The sequence below is a fragment of the Rhipicephalus sanguineus genome, chromosome 1 (genome assembly GCF_013339695.2).
Source record: "Rhipicephalus sanguineus isolate Rsan-2018 chromosome 1, BIME_Rsan_1.4, whole genome shotgun sequence".
Classification (NCBI taxonomy): Eukaryota; Metazoa; Arthropoda; class Arachnida; order Ixodida; family Ixodidae; genus Rhipicephalus; species Rhipicephalus sanguineus.
Window position 1 is genome coordinate 72,850,464 of NC_051176.1, and position 24,031 is coordinate 72,874,494.

Consider the following 24,031-nt stretch of genomic DNA (forward strand, 5'->3'; position numbering starts at 1 on the left):
TACAGATCGCGACAATTCGGCATTCGCGTATTCAAATTCGCCTTGTCACAATTGAAGTGGCGCCACGTGTCCAGTCATCTTCGAAAAACGAGTAAACAAAGATGGCTGCGCGCTGCACGAGCTCTCGGCTGCGTCCTCATAGTAAATAAAAGCGTTCTTTCTTAGTTTTAGGCTAAACGACACCATCTATAGTCCAATCCTCTAACTGTAGACGCCCGAAACAACGTATTGGAAGTCATTTCGGTCTTATGGTTTTGTTGCACGCAGTCATACAGACTTAAAAAGTTCAAGATACCCATTTGGTACTGTGGGTCTGAGTTGCGTTTCTAAAGCTTTTGAGCTAGGTACCTGACTAGCTGACTATTCACGCTAGCTACTAGTACTTGACTACTAGTACCAGTCAGTGGCGTAGCGAGGGGGTGGCACACCGGGCCCAAGCCACCCCCCCCCCCCCACCTTCGCAAAATTTTTTTTCTCCTATGGGATGCGGAGCATAACACTCGACCACACTTTAGTGCCCGGACTCCATGACGCATCAAAGGTGTGCCCCCCCCAAAAAAAAGAACAAATTTCTGCATATGTCACTGGTACCAGTATCTACTAGCCCCTGACATCACTAGCTGACTACCAGTAGCTACCCGTACCTGACATCACGGGCTAACCAGTACCTGACTAGTCACGCAGCCTCACGTGGTGCGCAAGTACAATAGAAACATGAATGGAGCGTACCTAATTGATCGCTGCATATCGTACTACAGAATTTCCTTTCTGACGCGCAAATGGACACTACGAGTTTCTGCACATTTTTGTAGCGTTAGCTACACTTGCCTAGCCGGAGCCGATTTCGCGTGGAGCGTCATGAGCCGTGCTGCGCATGCGCGAGGATCAGTGATGTCACACAGCTTGGCCACCGGAGCCGGCATCTCACGCGCTCTCAGCCACCACCGCGCGCGGCTGGCCGCTGCTGGTGGCGGAGAGCGGCGGGAGGAGTGGCGTCGTAGCCGGGCAGACAGACTGACGCCGGCGCGTGCGACTCGCGCGTTCGAGAGGGGTGAGCATTCGAGAGGGGTGACGGCGTAGCCATGGCGCGCGCAGCTATTCGCCTTCGCTGGGCAGTCGCCGTCTGACAATGCGCTGGTGCCGCTTGATAGCGCCTCTCTGACTGGCGTTTGCAGGTGGGTAACGCCATGCAGAAGGAGAGCGCAAACGCTGCTCAACGGTGCAGAAGAGCCGAGAAGCTTATCTCATCGGATCCCGAAGTTTTTGCCTGGCAATTAGCGGTTCAGCGTACGAAGAATGACCAAAGATGGCTAAACGTGCTGCGGAGACAATGGAGGAAAGGGAGGAACGTCTAGCAAAGCGACTTCGCCAGGATGCTGAGCGACGGCAGCGTGTTACTTCACTGACCACCGAGCCGTCTTTGTGGCAATAGAGAAGCAACCTGACGGTGAGGAAAAATAATTATGCATGTGCCACATAATACGTATACCGTGTGCGTGTGTGTGTCATTGGAGCAGCAGTAAGCATGACAATCAAGCTAATCCTAGACAATCTGGAAAGCTAAGAATAATCAGCTTAACCTTTGCTAACGCTACGTATATACTGGCATAGCCGAGCTAAGCCACTGCAATTTTTTTATAGCTTGGTTGCTGCAACAGCTTGATTGAATACCAGAGAGACTGCGAAAAGCCTCTGGCCCCCAAGACAGACAGCCAGACCAAATCTTCTTGATTCCAAATCCAACATAGCGAATGTGCTCCTCAAAGTTGACACTGAACAGGGGGTAAGATGAAGCCTCAGTTGAAAGACCGATGAGCAGCCGTCACCGAGCTCTGTGAAGCGGAGCAAGATAATCCCAGTTCAACCTACGGTACGACCAGCTTGGACACTTCCCGCAGCATGAAAAGCTCACATCTCGAATGAAGTGCCGCCACCCAGGATGCGGTCGCAAATCAACAGTGGCATACCTGAAGTACGATGTATTTCTAAGTTCGTAGGACCCCCACTGCTTCCTCACATTTCACGCTGGTTGAGGCCCAGAGTACCCAAATGGGTACCATCAAATTATGATACAACCACTTAATTTTTCGGGTTAGCACATTTTCTCAGTTTTTTCCACGGGCATGAAGCCAAATAAAAGTTTCACAAAAGATTTTTTCATTATTGCATTCTTCGGACTGAGGAGGTTAAAGCGCGCAACGCGCGCACATCGCGCCATCTATGTGGTGACTAAGAAAGCATGCTGAAATAAATGGTGCAGATCAATAGCTCGCCGTTTGCAGACTGAAAGACGGTGCTGTTGGTGGCGTAACCGTCTAACGGCGCGCGCTGGAAAGCGAGAGGTCGCCCGTTTGATTCCGCGCGTCGGAAAGTTTTTCTGAATTATTGTTCTTTGTGGATATATATATATATATATATATATATATATATATATATATATATATATATATATATATATATATATATATATATATATATATATATATATATACGGTGCATGACGGCGGCGACGGCAAAAATCAGCCGAGACTGTCCATATACTTGCTATCGCAATAATAACATATTGCCTTGGTAACAAAAATAATGAGATTGAAAATTTTATTCATATATCACGTGTGTAGTGGAGGCAGAGTGGATAGTTCATTAGTCATATAATTAATTAACCACGTTCGTTTATCCTTCCATTTTTCAGGGAGAACGGCCGCGGCGTGGACCTCAACCGTAACTTTCCAAACCGGTACGGCACGCAGATCGATATGGAGCAGCCTGAGACCGCATCAGTGCGACGCTGGTCAAGCGAGATACCATTCGTTCTGGCTGCCACTCTGCACGGTGGCGTTCTCGTTGCCAGCTACCCGTACGACCATGCTAGATCGTATATCCCAGGTAGCGATGCATTTTCTTGCAATCGGAAATGAAGTATGTATAGCGCTCAAGAATCTTCATCTCACAAAGCTCTGAGACTGGGCCATACGGCATGAACGATTACAGAAGTTTTCTGCCATGCCAAGAGGAGAAGAAGAAAAGCAATATACGTGGTTTGATTATGTACGCTGATTGTGAGGCATAATTATGAGTATAAATATATCATGCCTCTGACGAGTATGCGTTGTTAGTGAGGTTTTAAAGTAAGATAGGGAATTTTTTGGTGGTGACAACCAGCCGTACAGTTAGCGTTTGTATCCCGAGGCACCTTCTTAAGCCAAAACAGTTGAAAGGCGACACAAAGAATGCGTTGTTCAAGTTTGTCGTGTTTCTGGTCGCGTGTCCCATTCTCGCTATACATTACCTTTTTAGGGGCGAAGCTCCTTAAGGCGGCATCCGTTCGTCCCTAGTCGTATCCCTAGTCGACTACGACTACGTCCCTAGTCGTAGTCGTAGTCGTAGTAGTCGTAGTGCGTAACCAGTCTTACGCTTTGACTTCCAAGGTGGTGCCGGTGGGAGATTTTTCCTGTGCGTTGTTGAACAATAAAAAATTCGCAGCGTGCGCGTTAACTAAAAGCCGAATTCTTCTGTCTCTCATTCCCCATTAGCAGCCATTGGCATGTTCCAGTAGGAAACGTTAGTAGAAGTAGAAGTGTAAGTGTTAGCTAAAAGCCGACTTCTTCTGTCTCTCATTCCCATTAGCAGCCATTGTTTACCTCCAAGGTAGTGCCTGGTGAGATTTCTCCTGTGCGTGATTAAACAATAAAAATTTTGTTCAAAACGCCGTTGATTGATGAAATAAACCAACGAAAGACGCCAGATGTTTTGTAAAAGCAAAACTAAAGAACGCCAGATGTTTCTAAAGCAAAACGAAAAGACGCCAGCTGCTTAACGAAAGACGCCAAAAGTTTTCTAAAGCAATGGTTTTCTAAACAATGAAAATTCACAGCGCACATGTAAAATTAAAGTGAGCTGCAAGTCGTCATAACTCATCGAACCTTTAGTATAAACGCGCCCGATCTCACGTCGGTGATGATGTACTGGGCAGAATTCACGGGAGATTCACGGTTTACCGATGAACCTCCGCAGCTTCGCCCACTCATCATCATTCACTCCGTGGATATGCTGTGACTTTTCTTCGCCTTCGCTCTGTCGATACGCTGTCTTCCTGATCTGCACTTGTATACAGCAGCAGATCTCCGTGTCCTAGCGGACCGAACCTGCCGTAATATCGCTTGTAAACCGCACTAAGTAGACTTAATTACCTCCAAAATATAAATAACTTTCAGTGACTTGCTCTAGTTACATTGACTAGGGCTAATTGACCGGAAACCATTTTGTAATGACCAACACCAGTGCGAAACACAAACAGCAAGTATATAATATAACAATATATTAGAAGCCACACCTGCAATAAACACATGAATTCTACAATAAGTCTCCATTTTTTTCAAACAAAGAATATCTAAACATACGTAAGTAAGCAAGATATTTGCTATAACGGCCTTTATTCCCTTTGTGGAAAGCTACAACTTGGTCTGTTTAATCTAATTTACTTCCGGCATGGGTCCGACGCTCTCTTTCAGGATTCGAGGCAAACTCCCAGTCTTCGCCGACCCCGACGATGACGTATTGCGGCACCTCGCTGAAGTCTACTCGTTCAACCATGCCCGCATGCACCTGGGCGAGCCTTGCCCATCCAACCAGCTGGAATTTCAAAACGGTACCACCAACGGCGCCGCGTGGTACAGTTTCGACGGTAGGCACTGTGCATATGCCTTGACCATTAGGCTCATTGAAATCCGGGGAAGCATGCTGTATTCTCTTCTGCGTCTTGCACCTTTGTCGTTTTCTTAGCAAGCACTCCCACTTGCTTTCGACATCTGCACTGTCGTCAGCAATACGGAAGGGAGCAAGGGAAGACGTGCAGGCTCACGAGCAGTCACCGGCGATAAGCGCGCGACGGCCCGTATCGAGAACAAAGCGAAGGGGAGCCCTGGGGGGGATGAGGGGAGTCTTTTTGTAAGCGTTCTGTCACAGAACGGAGGCGGCCCGTTGTATCAACCTAATATCAACCCGCACGCGATTGGTGGAGGCTCGTTTGACGTTTGAAGTGCTTGGGCCAGAGAATCGAAAATGTTCTATTCTCCGTTCCCAGCGCTTACGTTTCGATCCAATCCAAGTCGTCCGAAGACCGTTTTTTATCCGTTCTATCGATAGAAAGGGGCCGGACGCCGTTTTGTGCCCGTTCTGTGGCTATTCTCACGTCTTGACCGTGAAACGAGCCTCCACCAGTCGCGTGCGGCTCGATAGAACGGGCCGCCTCTGTTCTGTGAGCTTACAAACTAGCCTCCCTGTTTGGTTATCTGTTGGCACTCCCACCGTTTATCAGTGTGCACAAAAAGCAAAACGTTTATCTTCACAGCACCACGATACTGTGAGAACAGATATAATTTCTTCATAGCTAATGTGCTAAATAACTGGAAAAAAGCACTTTTATGTTCGTAGCACTTGAGGGGCCCGGCTTGTCGTCCATCTACAGTGTCATGTCCCATGGTCATACAGTGGTCAATACAGACCTAAAACGAGGCTAACAACGCTCAGAAACAGTGCAAAATGAACTAAGGTCTGAAATATAAAGTACAGAAATAACTAAGCATTAATCAAGATAATTTACTTAAAATCGAGAAAAACAGTTCTGGAACATCCGGTTGACATCCTCGTTGCGAAGGTGAGGGCGCCAGCGCCTCAGAAAGCGCGCGATTGCCGAAGCAGTGTGAAGCGCGTAATTGCCAAGGTAATCGTTGGGTTGCCCGTGTAACACAGTTCCTCAGGTTTTACGGTAGTGGAGCTACATTAGGCGCAGGATTTAAAATTAGTAATGTACAATGTAGGAATTTAGAATGTACAAGTACAGCAGGCCGTACACAACAACAAAATTTCCGCTACATTAACTGCAGATTTAGCGGGGAGTTCGAGCATAAGTAGCGCTACATTAGGCGATGTACTTTGAGTTTCTTTTTTCCCCTTCTTACTGCATCAAATATTTCATGAACAGTTTTGCGGGCAATAGTAACGCACTGAAAATAGTTTTTTTTTTGCACCTAGCACGTTGCCGAAAATATAAAAGCGCGGAAACGTGTCGCAGCTGCATGGTATCAGAGCGTGCCCACACTGCTCCCACATCGGGTGACACCACAACGCGTTGTGTTGCCCCAGAACTCCCCATGCTCTGTTGCATAGAGCCGTTAGAAGCCTCGTTGAATGAGGTGCAATACCGAAGGCGGCATCCACTCTTTTTGAATAGGTTACAGCTTTGTTCACAGCTCGCCGAGTTCAAGGACAGCTTTTTTAATAAAAACGCTCACCTCCATACAAGGACCCAAATGTGTCCTTTATTTTTCATGTCGGTAAGCTTCGCACACATTTCTAATTCATTTATTCCTGGATCATTAAAAAAGGTTTAGTCTTTTGGGCACAGAACCCTTGACACAGATAATAATATCGCTCGTGCTCAGTACTCTACCCATGGCATCCACCGTGTCCTTTAAACCATTGATTGATGTCACGCTTTCGTTCTTAAATATAAAAGTCATATGCTATTGGCATGTAGCAAAACGCTCTTCTGTATGGAGGAAAGAAAAAAAGTGATGGTTATCCGTCAGCTGAGAGAGCCGCGTGCACCAACGAAGGTGCCTGGGAATAAAATCATCACCGAGTAAAGTTCTCCGCTAAAAAAAAATGTGCTGGCGCACCTGCGCACACTTACTCCAACTGGTACTGCAGGAATTATTGCAATATTTACTGCGAATAACTCTGTGCCAGCCGTGATATGACTGCGTTGCGTTGCCATCGAAACCACAATTTGTTGATTATAAATAAATTAATTATGTTTGCTCCATAAACTGCGGCTGGGTTAAGCTACATCTGCGCTGCGACGCATATAAAACAAGAAAACGAGAACTAATGGTCCCGCTTCCCGTCACTTCATCGTATTTTTTGAGTAAAGCTTTGCAGTGTCTTTCTTGTTAGCCCCAATGGGGTATAATTATATACAACGTAGCTGCACGCATAATCCTAAAAAACGATGAACAAATTTAATATATTACCTGTTACATTTTTGTAAAGACATCTGCTGTTATGGGCACCCTTCTTTCAACGACGAAAATGCATGAACAAAGTAAGGTACTTGAAAGACCACTGAGCAACACGCGAAGGAGATGGTTCTAAGGGGGTCAGGGGGCCTGTGACAGCAGCAGCCTCCATAATCTTTGCTTTAGCGAAACACCTGGCCAACGTTGTGTGCAGGAAGCATGAGCGACTACAACTACGTATACGAAGGCTGTCTGGATGTGACGCTGGAGATTTCATGCTGCAAGTTCCCCAACAGCAGCGAACTGGCTCGCATGTGGGACGAGAATAGGCAGCCCCTGCTTGCCTACCTAGCCGAAGTTCACAAAGGCGAGTACACGAACCTTTTATTCTTGTTCTTGAATTTTGCGTTTATTGCTCGCTGATATAAAAAAAAAAACGCCAGCCCTGCGCGGAAAGTGCAGCGCAGTCACAGCGAAAGCTGGAAGAGCTATTCGCCGTATAAATGTCATCGCGATGAATGCCCTTTGTCAGACACTTTTCTACCTGCAAATTACATGTAGAAGGATCCCTAGTATGAAAAATATTTGATGCTATTTTGAACATTGGTGCAACGAATTGTAATGAATACGAATGTACCACCTGAGAATACACGTTGGAGCTATGAGTGTAGTTGAAAATTTAAAACAAGGCCACGAAATTCATGTTACTTCTACAGATCCCTTGCCTTCCTGCGTCAGCCTATAACGTTCAGGGTTCACGGATTGAAACGCCACAAATTTTGGCTAAGTAATGCACGTACGTTCGTTTCCAGAGTCTTCAGTTCGTGTTATATCAGCGAAAGTTTACATCCTTTTACTTACTTACAACCTTACTTACAATTTTACTTATATCCGCGCCAACATTAACTTCAGCGGCCAGATTCGTAGCGACACCTCGAACAATGGCGGCTTTCTCGAACGATGTCGCGTGCCAGTCCTTGTATTAAAAGTTTTGATTTCGCATATCAATCCGTGAACACTATACATGGGTCGCTTCGTCAAAAGCAGAGCTCTGCCTGAACAGCGTCTATATCGGCTTTCCAGAATGTTCAAGCGATGGGCTTGGATGTGGGTTTGTACATTCCACCAGGCGCGCTACACTCAGCGCCTCTGCTATATAGTCGTAACTCGGAACTTAAGTTGAAGGTATGACCCTTTTCCTGCAATCATCAGGACTTGGCTACATCACTAATTTTCTTTCCTAGGGAACCAACTCGGTATACAACACATAGTGCTTACAATGCCCTACGTAAAATGTAAAGCCGCAGAAATTCGATTTCTATGCCTGCCTGGTTCGAATCCATGACACAAACTCTGGTTGGCTCAGTCGAAGTACGTCGACGTTGAGCCAGCGGCTTAGCTAATGCGCTGTTCTCGTGGTACGCTTCAGTAATGTGTTTTTCGTCAGTTTGGGCAACCGGGTTTGTGGTGATGCGGCATGCTAGGGAACAATTCCCTGTGTTCCAAAGGTGTGCGTACGATACACCTACGAAGACACGCGGAAGCTTTTTGGCAGCGGCTCCGTTAGATCGCAGAACGTGTTCAAAGAGACGCTCAAATAGAAGCTACAACGAGGATTCTGACTTCGAGAAACGCCGTATGCTGAGCCGAAAACGAATGCGGCATTGGGTATGGCATTATTTTTTGCGTAGGTATGCAGTGCCCGCCTATATTATGGCGTCACACTGACTTCGCATTCATTCTTGCACAGGGTATTTTTTTAAACAATACAGATTTCGGTACAAATTGCTATAACGCTAAGGCACCTGCCGTCTTCACAAAAATCCTACCGTGGCAACAATACTCTGCCGGTGTTTAAGTTACGCTAAAATAACTATTGAGAACAACTTGTTGATGACCTTGTTATTTAAAAACCTGAGGGCATTCGCTTATATGGAAAAGTTGTTGCAATTTTTGCAGGTTCCCAATTTCTTTAAATCAAGAAAGCGCACATAACATGATATATTCTTAATCAATTCGAAGAGCCTATATCGAAACCCACCGTGCCGGGCACTCAGGAAGGACATCCGCTGCGTTAAGTCAGACCGACATTTCCCGTGAAAAAAACGTGACAAACTTTGTATGAAGGAGCTTTGCGGCAGTATCTCGTCATAAAAAAATGCGCGCTCCCTTTGTAGATGTTACGTCGGCGGACTCATCTTGCAGACGTCGGCGCGCTTCCGCAGTGTGCCAAATATTCCTATGCTGTTTCCTTCTCCACTTCGAGTCGAGGCTATGTATATGTATGACGCAAAAAAGAAGAAGGTCTCATCAAATGCGCTGGCCGAGCACGTGGAAACGTCCGGACACAAAATAGACTGGGATAACGCAAGAATAACAGAAAGAGAAAAGAACTGGTCATCTCGCCTTCATCTCGAATCTTTCACGATCCAGACAACGGCGCACACACTCAATCGAAATGACGGAAACTTTCCACACGCCTACACACGTTGCTTACGTCACATTTTGTAGCACACATAACCGGACCGCTCACACAGTCATTTTTCTCTTGTGAACAAGGCTCCCGTACGAGGACCGAAACGTCGTACTTTTATTTGCTTTTAATCGTGGTCAGAGTGTTGTTTTAATTGTCTTCAAGTCGAGGCTTCCATTGATTCATGCGGGAATCCACTCTCGTGCGCCGCGGCTGGAAGTACTTGCACATGCTTGAGCAAGGTACGCAATAAAGTAACGACACAAGGAACAATTGAAGAGCAAGTGAGTGCTCGTTACATAGGTGGGCGCTCCTTGTTCAGTATACGAACACTTATAAAATCGTGCAAATTTCAATTCTTGCACGTGGTTGTTGCGGAATAGTGGAACGCTCGCCGACCCCAGCAGAGCGTGAGTTTCGGTGGAATAGGCCAGATCCTTTCCGGGCACGGCTTTCGCGGACGCCTTTTGGGTGTGCACATTTGCCAACCTAGCCAAGAGTCCGCCTCGGTGGTACAGTAGTTACGGTGCTCGGCTGCCGGCGACAAAGTTGCGGGTTTGATCCCGGCCACGGCGGTCGCATTTCGATGGAGGCGAAATGCTAGAGGCCCGTGTACTGCGCGATGTCAGTGGACGTTAAAGAACACGAGATGGCCGAAATTTGCCGAAGCCCTCAACTACAGCGTGCGTCATAATTGTATCGTGGTTTTGGCACGTAAAACCCCAGACAATATTGTTACTATCATTTAACCTGGCAAAGAATTTCTTGTTCCTTAAAACGGCAAGTCGTCTCTCTTGCACCGGTGGATCGCAATACACTTTCGTGTGACCTTTGGGACTTCTGTGTATCTTCCGCACTGTGCGAAAGAATACCACAATTCACACCGTTTTTTTTTTTTTTTTCACTGTTCCTGGTAAAACTTAGGGCAGACACTGCGGCGCTTATTCTTGCAGACTGCGACAGACGACAGTGTGTTTCCCGTCTATGTATTACTTAACAAAGAAAAAAATTAAGAGCCACACATTACACGCAACAAGTAAGCGGTACGCATGAGTATTTCCGGAAACTTTCCGTTTTTTTCTGCCCAAATTTCCCTGCTACAAGGCTTCATTTCCTCATTTCTTCATCCCGGGACGTTTAAGTCTGACGTAACACAGCTGCCGCCCTTACTGCGCGCCCGGCGCACTCGGTATCAATATCGCCTGGATCAGGGCCTTGAATTTTGATGATAATTGTATTTATTCGAATGTAACGCGATTTTCTTTATTTCAGAATTTTGCTACCTGTAGTCGACACTCGCGTTACAATCGAATGTCGAAATTCAAGTTGTCTAAAAAGTGCAATGATGCACCCAATTCAAGACGACCACAGTTTTGGCCATTTCACGATTTATGTTGGCAGAATGTGCCAGCCGAATGCCATTTGGATCCACTGCAAGCCAACGACTATTTTCTGTGTTTCTTTTCTGTGACGGTGTGCACTGCGCGTTTGTTTTTGTGTCGTCGTGTGTAGTGGTCTCGGTGACTTTGGTTGCCTTCGGGTGTTTCCATTCCCCTTCGGCTCCCCTTGCGATGGGAACGTGTCGTGCTCAGTACAACGCCCGCTTAAAGAGGCGTGCTGTTCTGACGGCTGAAGAAATCGGTATCTGCCCGAAGCCTCGAAATCAGTGAGGCGACCATCTGCGAGTGGCGGCTGCAGCAGAAGCTGCTTTTCAGGCGCGAGCACAGCCGAAAAGACTTCGGTGGGCCTTGTCACGGCCACCGCATTGAATTGAAGCAGCGTGTCGCTGTTTTCATCACAGAATGAGTGCAGTGGCCTTATGGTGGTCATTGTGGAACCGATACAGTTCAAAGCGAGCGATGTCGCTCGGCTGATAGCAGTGGCTTAGGCAGAATTTTTTTTCGGGGAGGGCACCCCCTTGAGCCGACATGGGGTCCAGGCAGGTAAGTGTGGTCGAGTGTCATTTTGTGCTCTGTATCCCATGGGAGAAAATAATTTAGGGAGGGGGGGGGGGTAACGGGCACGGTGTGCCACTCCCTGTCTACGCCACTGGCCGATAGGTATCCCGTGAATAATGTTCAACGCGCCGTGTGGGTGGGTGCAAAATACCACGTTGTCCGACAGTTTTTGACAAATAAATGCACTTTTGCATGCCTCCGCTGGCCACTCGTTACTTTGGCTGTCTTCTTTTTGTGCTGGATGCAACGAAAATCGCCTCTTGCGTTCCTTTCGCGGTTTTACTGCTTTTCCTCCTGGACGCAATGAAAAGTCACCCCTCGCGTTACATTGTGCGGCTAGATGATATGCTAGCCGCGCAATCTTCGTAGACTGCAGGTTGATGTACTCCCTCACTGTGCCAAGAAGAATACTTCCGTACAGAACTCGGATCAATGCAAAAGTGTTCCAAAAGCCGGGTGTGTGTGTGGCTGTGAGTGGCTGTATGGGCCGTCATGTCTTTATCAATTGCGTATATCATAATCATCACCCTGCACCTGGAGTAGCATGTCAGGCGAATAGCCAGGCTGACGTCTCCGGCATTTCATTAAAGCATTTTACAATCTCTCTCTCTCTCTCTCCATGAACCAGCGCTCGGCCGTTATGAGTTGTACGAGGAAATTGCATTAAATCTAAGTCGCAAGAAAACAATAATTTCGTCCAGGTATATTTTGTGAATGGAGAGATTTGACTACACGTTCAAGTCTCCATATTTTTATTACAAATTAGAGGTAGTCATGCTCAAATTCTTGATGCAATACTACTGCTCATAAGAACTCATTTTTAAGGTGTCTGGCTCTCGATCATTTTTCTGGCATCTCATTTACTAAGTGTCTCTTTACCGGCTTTTTAAGCAGTAAAACGGTGTCTTTGCAGTGTTCCTTGTATATTGGCTGTTATGAGAGATTTAGACCATCCTTAATATTTTACCTGTGGTTATCATTTTTTTCTCGTTTCTTTCCGCAGGAGTACGCGGCATCATAAAGGATGACAACGGCGTTCCTGTCACCAATGCATCTTTGAGAATTGCAGGCCGTAGAAGTCAATTCAGGACATCGTCCAGAGGCGAATACTGGAGGATACTCAGACCTGGCAGCTACGTTCTCGAGGTGCGTTAACCGACATGTCCCTAGCAAAGACCAGAAATTTCATTGGCGCCTATAAGTAAGCGACGTGGCATTCACGGCAGCGCTTGCTGAAAGCACTGAACGAAGTGACTGGCGGGGCCGCAGTATCAGTCTCCATCAGATCAGGCAATGAGACCATGCAATGGCGTAACTCCCGTATGCATCCGAGTGTAGGGGCCGCAATGTAAGTATACCGCTTCAGGCCGGGCGTGAATTTTTCTCATGGACAAGGGTGTTTAACGAAGACGCCACCGATGTTTTTCCGACGTAACTTCGATTTCTTGCATTATTTAAAAGTGTCACGCTTTCTCAGCCATCAGAAGTGAAGGCGGGGAGTGAGGAAATGAAAACTTTTTGAAGTTACTTCAATGTTCCTGTATTAAAAATCATTGCATTTCAAGTTTAGCGGTATGTTCGCTTGAACTAATAAATGTTTCGTTTCGAGGGATGCGCGTTATTTGTGTTTGTTAGTTTCATGGAATCGATTGAAACTTCATGACGACATTGTGAAGTGCAACTGGGCGGCACAAGGAAGAATGTCGTGGCGCACGCGCTAAGATTATCAAAATGATCAAAAATGTTGAGTCCCTCGTTCCTCCAGATTATTCCGGCCGATGGTACATTGACAGAAATGTGCGCTGTTCTGCTAGAACCTATAATATGGGCCATTTGCAATTAAAGTGCACGCCAGCTCGTGGCAAATACGATATGCTATCACGGGCGTTCGTCAGCTGTGTATGAAATTTTTGTAGTCAATAAATGGTTTCTTTCACGTGATATCTAAATAACACGCTTCCTGTTAGCTTTAGCTTCAAACAACGTCTTTCATCTCCACTCAGTTTTCTGCGATCCATGTGTCGCTCCTTTTAATATTGTCATTCGTTCACTAACCCAACTCCGACAAAAAAAACGGAATATAACACTACCAACTCTCAAAATTTTGTCTGTATCATGCGCAGTTTGAAACGTGTTGTGAAGAAAGAAAGTTCTTGACGTAACCGAAAGAAGGAATAGCTGCATGCACATGCATTTATCTGCTTCGTTGAATACCTGCTTACAGAAGTTATTTTCGTTAACGAGTAAGCCATATTTACATGACCAGGCGAGATGTGTAGGCAGCTCTTTATAAAACACTGAAGGCACAACTCTGCCGGGCCGACTAATGCGTATCGCGTAGCACCTGTTCCACAAAACATACATCTACAGGATTTATCCCGGCTGATAATGATACCGTAGCAACGAAGGTCTGTCTAATTTATGAAACAGTGTTATAGCTTCAGGTCAAAAAATCAAGTTCACACATCAAAAGGACCAAGCTTTGAGATTATTCGAAATTGCCATGCCGCAGCGGTGGCTAACTGGTTACGGATCTCGGCTGCTTATCCGAAAGTCGTAGATTTGCTCCCATACACGGCAATCGCATTTCGATTGAGGCAAAATATTGTGCCATGTCCATACGCAACAAAGAACCCCAGTTGATGGAAATTATTCGGAGCCTTCCACTATGGGGGTCTCTCGTAGCCTGGTTCGCTTTGAAACGCTGCTATCCACACACCAAGCAAGTCTAATTGAAGTTAAGCTCACTCAGATCAAGCGGTACATCTCTCACCGAATGATGGTGCTGTGTCGACTAAGAACCCACATTATGTCAGCAAATGACACTTAAAGGTGAGACTAACGACCATAAAGTGTGAAAGAGAAGATACGTGCTCGGCGGAAATCTGTGTTCTGTAGAACAATCTAGGAGTTTGTGGGTTGCGGGGTGATTTTCCAATTTCCATATGTCTTAATATCTTTAACGGGCAGTCTACCGTAAATGGATATATTGGTCAGACTGACTGCGTAAAACATACTTGCCGCCGTGGTACTTATCACGTCAGTTGTCACGCTGCCGCGTCAGTTATCATTTCGACGGGGGCGAAACACAAAGAATACCCAGATACTTAGATTTTGGCGCACGTCAAAGAACCCAGAGGTCGAAATTAACACGGAGTGCCCCCCCCCCCCCCTACGGCATGTCTCCAAATCATATCGTGGTTTTGGCGCGTAACATCCCAATACTATCATGACTCTTATCTGACTCCATGCACATAGTTTGTTTAAAAAAATACTTTTCCGTGTTCTTAAAAATCAATGCATCGGTTTACTTTGCATTGTCTTGAGCTAACAAAAAGACGAAGATAACCGACATGTATATACAAACTGCGGAACTAATAACGGAACGACTCATGTTCTCTGCCTATCTTTATTTCCTTTGTTTTGTTTGCTCGTTCTGAGCGCCGCCTCACATCCGAGCCGAGACGGGTTTGCGCTTGAGACCCCGGGTGCGCGACAAGTTCGCGTTCTCTACGGATGTCCGATAAAGTTCTTTCACTCACTCGCTCCCTCACTCACTCACTCACTCACTCACTCACTCACTCACTCACTCACTCACTCACTCACTCACTCACTCACTCACTCACTCACTCACTCACTCACTCACTCACTCACTCACTCACTCACTCACTCATATATGTGGCGGGAAACAACCTATTTAAGGACTTTTCGATCACACTGATAAACGAACAGGTTTGCCGTATCCATAAAAATTAGTATGTTTTCACCTCCATGCTGCGCTGAGAGAACGATTTCTGATGCAAATAAATTCGCGTACGAAGGACGAGGGCGCTTGGGCTCTTCATCCTCGCAGGGTTTACTTAGCGCGGCATCAAGATGCATGAAAATCAAATGCAGCCCAACTTACAACTTTACATAAATGATATAAACCCACATTTCCTATAATGCCGTGCTTATTTTTGTTCCATTACACAATAACAAGAGCTTGAATCGTTCGGGGGTACTTTGTATTGAAAAAACAATATCCTTCTATGTTGCGCGTCTTTTATTTCTTTAAAACGGCGCTAGGTTCACTCTGGTCCTGAACGGCATGTTGTAAGGAGTCGGGTTCGGCGGGTCTCGTTACGGTAGCTGGCTCCCGCCGTCCGTCCCCATAGCCGATGATTCCCAGTGAGGAGGCGCGTTCTTTCAAGAAGGAACGTAGATTTATTTACATGGTTAAGAGATTGGAGTGAAAAGAGAGAGCAGAGAAATAACGTCAAAAGTCTTCGGCTTTTATAGCCCCGAAACCGTCACTGCAGAAGCACAGGCAAACCGGCGTCAGCGTCTCCCGCCAATCCGGTGACCTGTCGTCCTGGCGTCCGGCCTCCCGAAAGGAGGCAAATAGTCACACAATACACTCGCCACGCCCCGAAGACTCGTAGGTGAGAAGGTCGGCGAGGAGTTTCAGTCCAAAGGGGAAAGGGCCGATGACCTCCGCTTCCACTGCCAGTAATACTTGGAAGAAGCGTTGAACGATGGCTGCCTCGGGTGAAGGCCCCACCTGGGTTGATGGGAGCGTCTTCAACGGCGCAGTCCCACGCTGACCAAAACGCACGATAAAGCGGGTGTGTCGAATTCCGGAAAACACGCAGACCGCTCCCTCCGGCACGGGTTAATTTTCCCTGCTGCGGTAGGGTAGAAGGCAGATGTGGCTGGGTGAGAAACTCTCCCGCGGTGCTATCTCACGCAGAGAACAAGAAGCCAAAAAGGGGCCTCCGAATTGCGACGTCCTTTTTCTGGGAAATCCGTCCACGGCGACCTGCTCGCTCGCTCGGCATAGGCTCCTCCAGGAAGAATTGGCATTCCTGCCTCCGTCTAAGCGCCGATACGGGGGGGAAGGCAGCATTCTGGCAGACAGCTGTACGCTCAATGACGTCTGCCTCGATGAATTTTCAGGCCAAACGTAACAGCTCCTCCGCCGCCCGGAAAATCTCGACTGGCCAGCGCTCACAACCGCTGGGCACGAAGAGAAAGGCTGGTGATGAGGACGACGTCCTGGCTTGGAACCGCAACTGCGAACTCGCAACAAACTCCCAAACCACCTCACAATGATCGACAGCAGCAAAGCGAACCACACAACACAATGCCATGCCGCGATCAAGCGCCTTGGACTCGCTAAAAACTCTCCAGGCTTCTCAAGACACACAAAGAAATGAAAAACCCGCTACTCTAAAATTTTGGCAGAATTTCGTGCCGCCAAAGCTACAACACTCATGGATGAGGAGATGCCTACAAGAGGGATCATTTGGTCGCCCAAGCAAAACAACATCAAAAGCAGATATAATCTGGCTCTAGATCCCTGAAACAACCAATTTCAAAACAAGTCTGCTCCTACCATCCGCACTGCTATGTAGCGTTACCTTCTCATATCTAACTACACGAAAAACAACCAACAACACAGCTTTCACACGAAGGCTGCCTAAAACCTACAGAAGATATCTGTGCATATTCTCTACGCTCACTCAAAACAAACTCAAAACGTAGCCGCAATTACCTACTTGAGACACAACCTGACGTACTCGCAAACTCTTTCACAACAGATTCAGTTGGGTCATACAACTGTCTGAAACGTGTCCCTATCCTTAATGTTCGGTAAAGCGTAACGCTCAGCTTACGTGATTACACGACGCGTAAGCCATCAATGAAAGTAAACAAAATAGAGGGAATAAATATCGCGTCCTAACATGCTCGTGTGGTCAATGCTGCCGCTCTGATAAAGAACGCACTGCGCTCTGCTGTGCTCTTTAGCTCTACACTGCTCGCATTCATAGAGCGCTGAAACATTAACACACATCATTAACCGTACGCCACATCCCTGGAAACTCAACTTTTCTAAACACGCGACAGAACCCACATGTTCATGAAAAAACAACACGCAAAGAAAATAACTCTTGATGCCGTACACCTCGGGAGCACCTGACGTAATCTTTAGATTCGTGCTGAATACCCGGCCCCATATGCTTGTCAATCCTGACAGTGGTCCACTAAAACAGCCACATTCAGCACCAAACCTGAGCATTTCAAAAACCGCTTTGGTTTCACTCGAAAACCTTCCTCAAAATTGCTCATTTGCTCCCTTAAAACGGGTGACGGTATACTACTTCGCGCTATACATAAAAACAAAAAGTGAAATTCGCTTCCGCTCGACAAACGCTACCACTGTTTCACAATTAGCGGTCTTACCAATATTCACTCATGACTGCCGTGACTCATCTTACGCGGTCAGCTCACTTCCGTGCGGGTCACTGCTTCCGCACAAGTAACTCATAATATTGCGCCCACAACTATTTCGCACAATGCTTATAGGCTCAATAAAAGAAACACATACACCGCTTAAAAATACCCAAAAGTAAGAAACTGCTTAGCTAAACAAACTAGTCGCGGAGATAACAAAAGAACACTAAATCAAACTAAAATAACCTTACAAAAAATCCTTTCAACAAACTGTTACATTCTCCGACAAGCCTATACAGCTTTCTTCCCCTTTTTAGTCGTACTCGTGGCGGTCGCGGTCTTGGCGGCATTTCAGATCGCCAGAGACTACAATGAGCGCGCGCCATTAGCTGTACTTCTCCGTCACGCCTCGTTCGGGAATTCCGACGGTTTCCTTCACAAAGGCGAAGGGGATGCCAGAGACGCGGGGGAAAGAGTGGCAATCCTCTCCTTTTGTTTGCTCTCGCTCGGCGCTCTACTCCTCCTGCCTTGCGTCTAGGAACACCTTGACATAGTTGTCCCCGCAAACTTGTACCTGTCGAAGGCACCCTCCGTCGTGGGGATGCGCATTGTTCTCCCCCGCTTCTCCTTTTTCGCCGCTTGCACCTTACTGCGCACCCCGAAGGACGTTTCCCTGAACTGCCCGATGACCTGTCCTTTTTCTTTCTGCGCTGCGGCGGTCGCTTGCATCCGACTGTACGCCTCAAAGGACGTTTCCCTGAACTGCCCGCTCGCCTGTCCTGTGTTTCGCTCTGCCGTGTGCCACCTGTCTCAACACTTCGCGGCGCCGCACGAGTCCGCTTTTTTCTTTTGCGGCGACGTTTGCGAACTTTTCCCCGATTACGGTGGACTTTACTCTGGATTGCGACGTCGGCATCTTCACAACTCATGGATGCTTGTGCGCCACTTTCTCTCTTGCTTAAATCAATCGACTTCTCCGCTCCGTTGCACTGTCGGGCCAATTGATCTGTGCTCTCATTTGCAAAAACTACAGCTGGGCCCTTCTCGACAGTATGGCTCTCTACCCTCTCACACTCTGGGATATTTACTCCGCTATCAAAAGGAACTTTTTTAGAGAGGCCCATTCCGATAGCACTGTCTTTCTGGAGCGTCGCGTCACCGCTACGTTTAGGACTAGCGTTGTCCTCTTCACCCTCCACTTCCGGAAGGCCATTCACGTGTTGGGGTGCGAGGGAAGCCTCCAGCTCCTCAATGACCCTATTAGGGCGGCTAGAACTAGGCTCGGTCCCACACGGAATGCCTTTCGGAATCCTTTCCGTCTCCCTACCAGCCGCGGTCTCGTCTTCTATTTTCTCGGCCTTCGCACAATCAGAGAAACGCGTACATTTATCAGGCGCGATTTCACTGTCCGCGACCTGTCTCTCGGTTTTCTCCGCAGAAGGCTCCGTGCGCATGTCGCACTCGTAGAGACGCGTACCTTTCCCTGGTGGTATCTCACAAGGAGCGGCTTTCTCTGTGGCTTTAAAGTGCACCGCACTCGCCACTTCTTCGCACCTTTCGTGCGCAACCTCTGCGGACGTCTGACTTCTCCGCCGCATTGCCTCAACTTTACGCTCCAACCTTTCAATCTCTTCGTCTAAGGCTCGCTCCCGTTTTTCTCTTTCTCGCTCGCGTTCATCTCTTTCTTTCTCTTGTTTTTCTCTTTCTTTCTCTTGTTTTTCTCTCTCCTCTCTTCTCTTTTCTCGCTCTTCAAACCTTTTGAAAGCTATTAACGCGCCGTTAATGTCCTCCTCACTGGATTCCCTAATAATCAGCTTCCACATATTTGACCTTGCCATTTTATTATCTACCTTGATGCCGAGATGCTCGCACACAAACAAGAGCTCATCTTTCAGCATCGTCCTCAAATCCATGACTGCCGCTTTGCTTTGGTCCTGCTCACACATAGTTAGGTGATCCCTCAAACTCACTCGTTACGCATAACTAGGTGATCTACCTAACCCACAAAAACACAATCCAGCTTCTACACTACTCAAGTGTAAACGCATAATGAAGCCTGGAAAGTCATAGCAAAGACCAAGCACTCACCACAAACGCAGCACCATGTCGCAAGGTCCATCTCACCACTGCCAACCAGTTGTAAGGAGTCGGGGTTCGGCGGGTCTCGTTACGGTAGCTGGCTCCCGCCGTCCGTCCCCATAGCCGATGATTCCCAGTGAGGAGGCGCGTTCTTTCAAGAAGGAACGTAGATTTATTTACATGGTTAAGAGATTGGAGTGAAAAGAGAGAGCAGAGAAATAACGTCAAAAGTCTTCGGCTTTTATAGCCCCGAAACCGTCACTGCAGAAGCACAGGCAAACCGGTGTCAGCGTCTCCCGCCAATCCGGTGACCTGTCGTCCTGGCGTCCGGCCTCCCGAAAGGAGGCAAATAGTCACACAATACACTCGCCACGCCCCGAAGACTCGTAGGTGAGAAGGTCGGCGAGGAGTTTCAGTCCAAAGGGGAAAGGGCCGATGACCTCCGCTTCCACTGCCAGTAATACTTGGAAGAAGCGTTGAACGATGGCTGCCTCGGGTGAAGGCCCCACCTGGGTTGATTGGAGCGTCTTCAACGGCGCAGTCCCACGCTGACCAAAACGCACGATAAAGCGGGTGTGTCGAATTCCGGAAAACACGCAGACCGCTCCCTCCGGCACGGGTTAATTTTCCCTGCTGCGGTAGGGTAGAAGGCAGATGTGGCTGGGTGAGAAACTCTCCCGCGGTGCTATCTCACGCAGAGAACAAGAAGCCAAAAAGGGGTCTCCGAATTGCGACGTCCTTTTTCTGGGAAATCCGTCCACGGCGACCTGCTCGCTCGCTCGGCATAGGCTCCTCCAGGAAGAATTGGCATTCCTGCCTCCGTCTAAGCGCCGATACGGGGGGGAAGGCAGCATTCTGGCAGACAGCTGTACGCTCAATGACGTCTGCCTCGATGAATTTTCAGGCCAAACGTAACAATGTGCGTATAAATCGACAGGAAATTGATGAACGAGACGTAGTAATGAAAGGCAACTAGGGACATGAAAAATACGTGATGAGTATTATTTAAAGAATTGATAAGTAGCAAACCGTGCAAATTGTTTTCACGGTGTGGTGATTTCTTATCATTAGCCGCTGACTTTACCGGTCGATCTAAGAGATTACTTATGTGCAGTGCGCTCGGACAACTGAAGAAGCGTGAAAGAAAACATCATCATTATTTGTTTTGTTGAGACTAATGCAACCTCAGCGCATCACATTTGCTAGTTGTTCAAGGTTGTGTATGTACAGTGGCGGTCAAAATTCTAGAGACATCGGGAGCGCGTGGCAAACAGCACCGCGGCGCCTTCTGTCAGCTGCCTGCGAAGCTCAAGAGCGCACACTGCGTAGGCGCGTCCTTTTTTACCTGCCAGCCTGCTCGTTGGCTCCTTCAAGTGCGCGTGTACCGGAATGTCAGAAAAAGCGCAAGGTGTTACTTCTGCTGCTGTCGCCGCGGAAGCGCCGAGCGATAATATTGTGACATAAATGCGTAATTCGTACTGGCAGTGCTCGGTGCGCGCCGCACTCTGCACCTTCGTCCCAGACACTCCGCGGTGCTGAAGGCACGCTTTGCGTCAGTTTTTTCTAAAACTGGCCTATGTTAAACAATTACCCAGCAGCTTTCATTCGGGATACTCATGCACGCTGGAATTTCTTGCGGTGTTCGGTGCAAGTCGTAATCAATTAATGTTAGCAAGTGTTGAAATGGGCGGCACATCTCTAATCTCTCTTATCATTTCTTTCTGTTTCCGACAAAACATAAACCGCGTCTGTTCTCCGTTCAGTTCTCTGAGTCTATTCCGCAGCAACGTGATATCTGGATGTGTATGAGCCCATAAAATTTATAATGAGCAATAATAAGTGCGTTGGTTCACCGACCTAGAGCGCAAAAGACATCGCTGCTTGGTAATATTATCACGTTTCTCAATTTTAGAAAAACTGACGCCATGCGTGTTTTCCGCGCCGCGGAACGTCTGATCATAATAATATGTGGGGTTTTACGTGCGAAATGCAGAACGTCTAGGACCGAGGCATAGACTGCGGCGCGCACAGGCGCAGCCAGTATAAATTATTTATTTTTGTCACGATATCATCCCTCGATCCATCTGTGGCGACTGCAGAAGTGGCACCTTGTGCTTTTTCGGGCGTTCCGGTGCGCGGTCACTTGAAGGGAGCGAACGAGGAGGCTGGCAGGTAAAGAAGGACGCGCGTTCGCAGAGCGCGCTCTCGAGCTTCGCAGGCAGCCGTCAGAAGGCGCCACAGTGCTGCTTGCCACGCGCTCCCGTGGTCTCTAAAATTTTAACTGCCACTGTACAAGGCAGTGTCATGTGGCGCACCCCCCTCAATCCGAAACCCGCCGTGCAGGGGCGTAGCCAGAAATTTTTTTCGGGGGGGGGGGGGGGGTTCAACCATACTTTATGTATGTTCGTGCGTGCGTTTGTATGTGTGCGTGTATATATACGCAAGCAAAACTGAAAAATTTCGGGGGGTGGGGTTTGAACCCCCCCCAACACCCCCCCCCCCCCTTGGCTACGCCCCTGCCGCCGTGGATCATTTGCTTTTTCGCACAGTGCGTCTCTCCGGTGTGTAAAAGAGAGCACCAGCCTGTAACCATCTCAGTTTTCCTATATCTCTCTCAGTGCGATACGTTAGCGTTTAAACGAATCGCATCAGCCGACTTCCCCCGTCAAGATCTGTCCTCTCGAGGTTCTAGCGTGTTACCACCGTCAACATTGATGCGATTCTTCAATAGTAAGATGCGATGCGCCACTTGTATTCCTGCAAGCATGGCTAAAGGACCATGTTGTAATCGGGCGCTCTTGCTTCAGTACCCGTTTCTCATAAACTGAAGCTTACGAGAAGATGACGTTTCATTGTCGTTTTGCCTCCTCTCTCCCCTTTTCTTCGGCATAGGTCACTGCCCCTGGGTTTGAAGAAGCCAGACTGGACTTCAGCGTTTCTGACGAAAAGGTGGCCATTGTGAACGTGACGCTCAAAAAACTGCGCTAGCAATCGACCGAACATGCAAGGGAGAGAGAACTATGGGGTTTTATGGGAAATGTTTTATGAATAAAGAAACATGTCGCTGTTGCATTACTACTGCATTCCTCTTTCTCTTTGCTATATTTGCGGCACTTACCACGATGACAGCGTTGTAGTACAGAAAGGCCTTTTTTCCATCTTTTCTTTTGTTGGGCTTGCGCGATGCGCAATGGCAACGCCTCGAGAACTATACAGCAAAGTCTCAGCGCATGCCATATTGCATGACCTTCTTTTACCTCCAAAGCTGAACATGCGCATGCTGCTTCCTGCCGCGCCCGCTGTGTGGAGAGCTCCGAGGCGGAGTTGTCAATAGTCGCTTTAGCGTTGCGGTGCTGAGCGCGACAGTAAGTGGTCGATCATGAGCGTGGCTGTCTAATTCCAAGTGTGCCGCAGTTCGTAAGCGTTTCTCTGCAGTGCATTCGGGCTCGTAAGGAAAGCCATTAGACCGGAGGGTAATAAATTCACTATGGCACTCAGTTCGCAAGTTTAGCATATAACATATTCACACCCGTACATGTTTCGTTATGAACCCGCGTAAATGGCTAAAATTCAATGCACCATAGCTCGGCGCTCGCCACGCTAGAGTGTATGGGAATGTTCATGGCTGTTTTATTATTCTTAGATAAGACTGCGCATTACCACGCGAATAACTGAGTTCATTCTCGAACTTTCACGCAAACACCAGCGATAACCCTGGGATGTAAAACGATACATGTATAAATGCCGACGGGTTTTATCCGGTGATTAGATTATCAGCGACCGCCCACCGCGCTCGCCTCTATCAATGTGCTGTGTGCGGTTCTTTTAATGTACTGTGAGCGTTTCTTACAGCAGGCAGCCGGCTGCTGCGCGCTGTAAAAGGTGTGAGACCTTAGTCAAGCGTTCCTTGGTTTTAGTCTCACATCTTCCATCAAGCCTTAATTTTATAGATGGGAAATAAATTATTATTATTATTATTATTATTATTATTATTATTATTATTATTATTATTATTATTATTATTATTATTATTATTATTATTATTATTAAATATTCAGTTCTGATCATGGGGCACGTCAGTGTAACGCAGAGCTCTGGATTATTCTTGAATCTATTAACTTCGTTAACGTGCACTGTACTCTAAGCCAGAATCGGAGAAAAAGGGTCTAATGGCAGCGGTTGGTCTTTTTGACCAACCGTTAGACCACCGTGCGTGCCTTGCGCAGAGCGAGAGTGTCGCGTGCAAAATTGAGATGAACTGTTCGTCCGCGCCGGGCAATTCCTGA

At 47.5% G+C, this 24,031-nt stretch overlaps 1 protein-coding gene across 1 annotated transcript; it reads left to right on the forward strand.

Annotated features, from left to right (window-relative positions):
• The first annotated feature begins 527 nt into the window (after nucleotides 1-527).
• Nucleotides 528-22,764, forward strand: LOC119399827 (carboxypeptidase M-like). Its single transcript, XM_049418806.1, has 6 exons — nucleotides 528-541; nucleotides 2,693-2,875; nucleotides 4,512-4,684; nucleotides 7,234-7,386; nucleotides 12,454-12,596; nucleotides 22,638-22,764. The coding sequence occupies exons 1-6, from the start codon at nucleotides 528-530 to the stop codon at nucleotides 22,731-22,733; spliced, it is 762 nt and encodes a 253-aa protein (XP_049274763.1). The 3' UTR covers nucleotides 22,734-22,764.
• The last annotated feature ends 1,267 nt before the right edge of the window (nucleotides 22,765-24,031 follow it).

Bases quoted from the DNA above. Each gene is read 5' to 3' on its own strand.
- LOC119399827 (XM_049418806.1), top strand. The intron at 2,876-4,511 runs GTATATCCCAGG...GCTCTCTTTCAG, and splicing joins CCGTACGACCATGCTAGATC to GATTCGAGGCAAACTCCCAG. The intron at 4,685-7,233 runs GTAGGCACTGTG...CGTTGTGTGCAG, and splicing joins CGCGTGGTACAGTTTCGACG to GAAGCATGAGCGACTACAAC.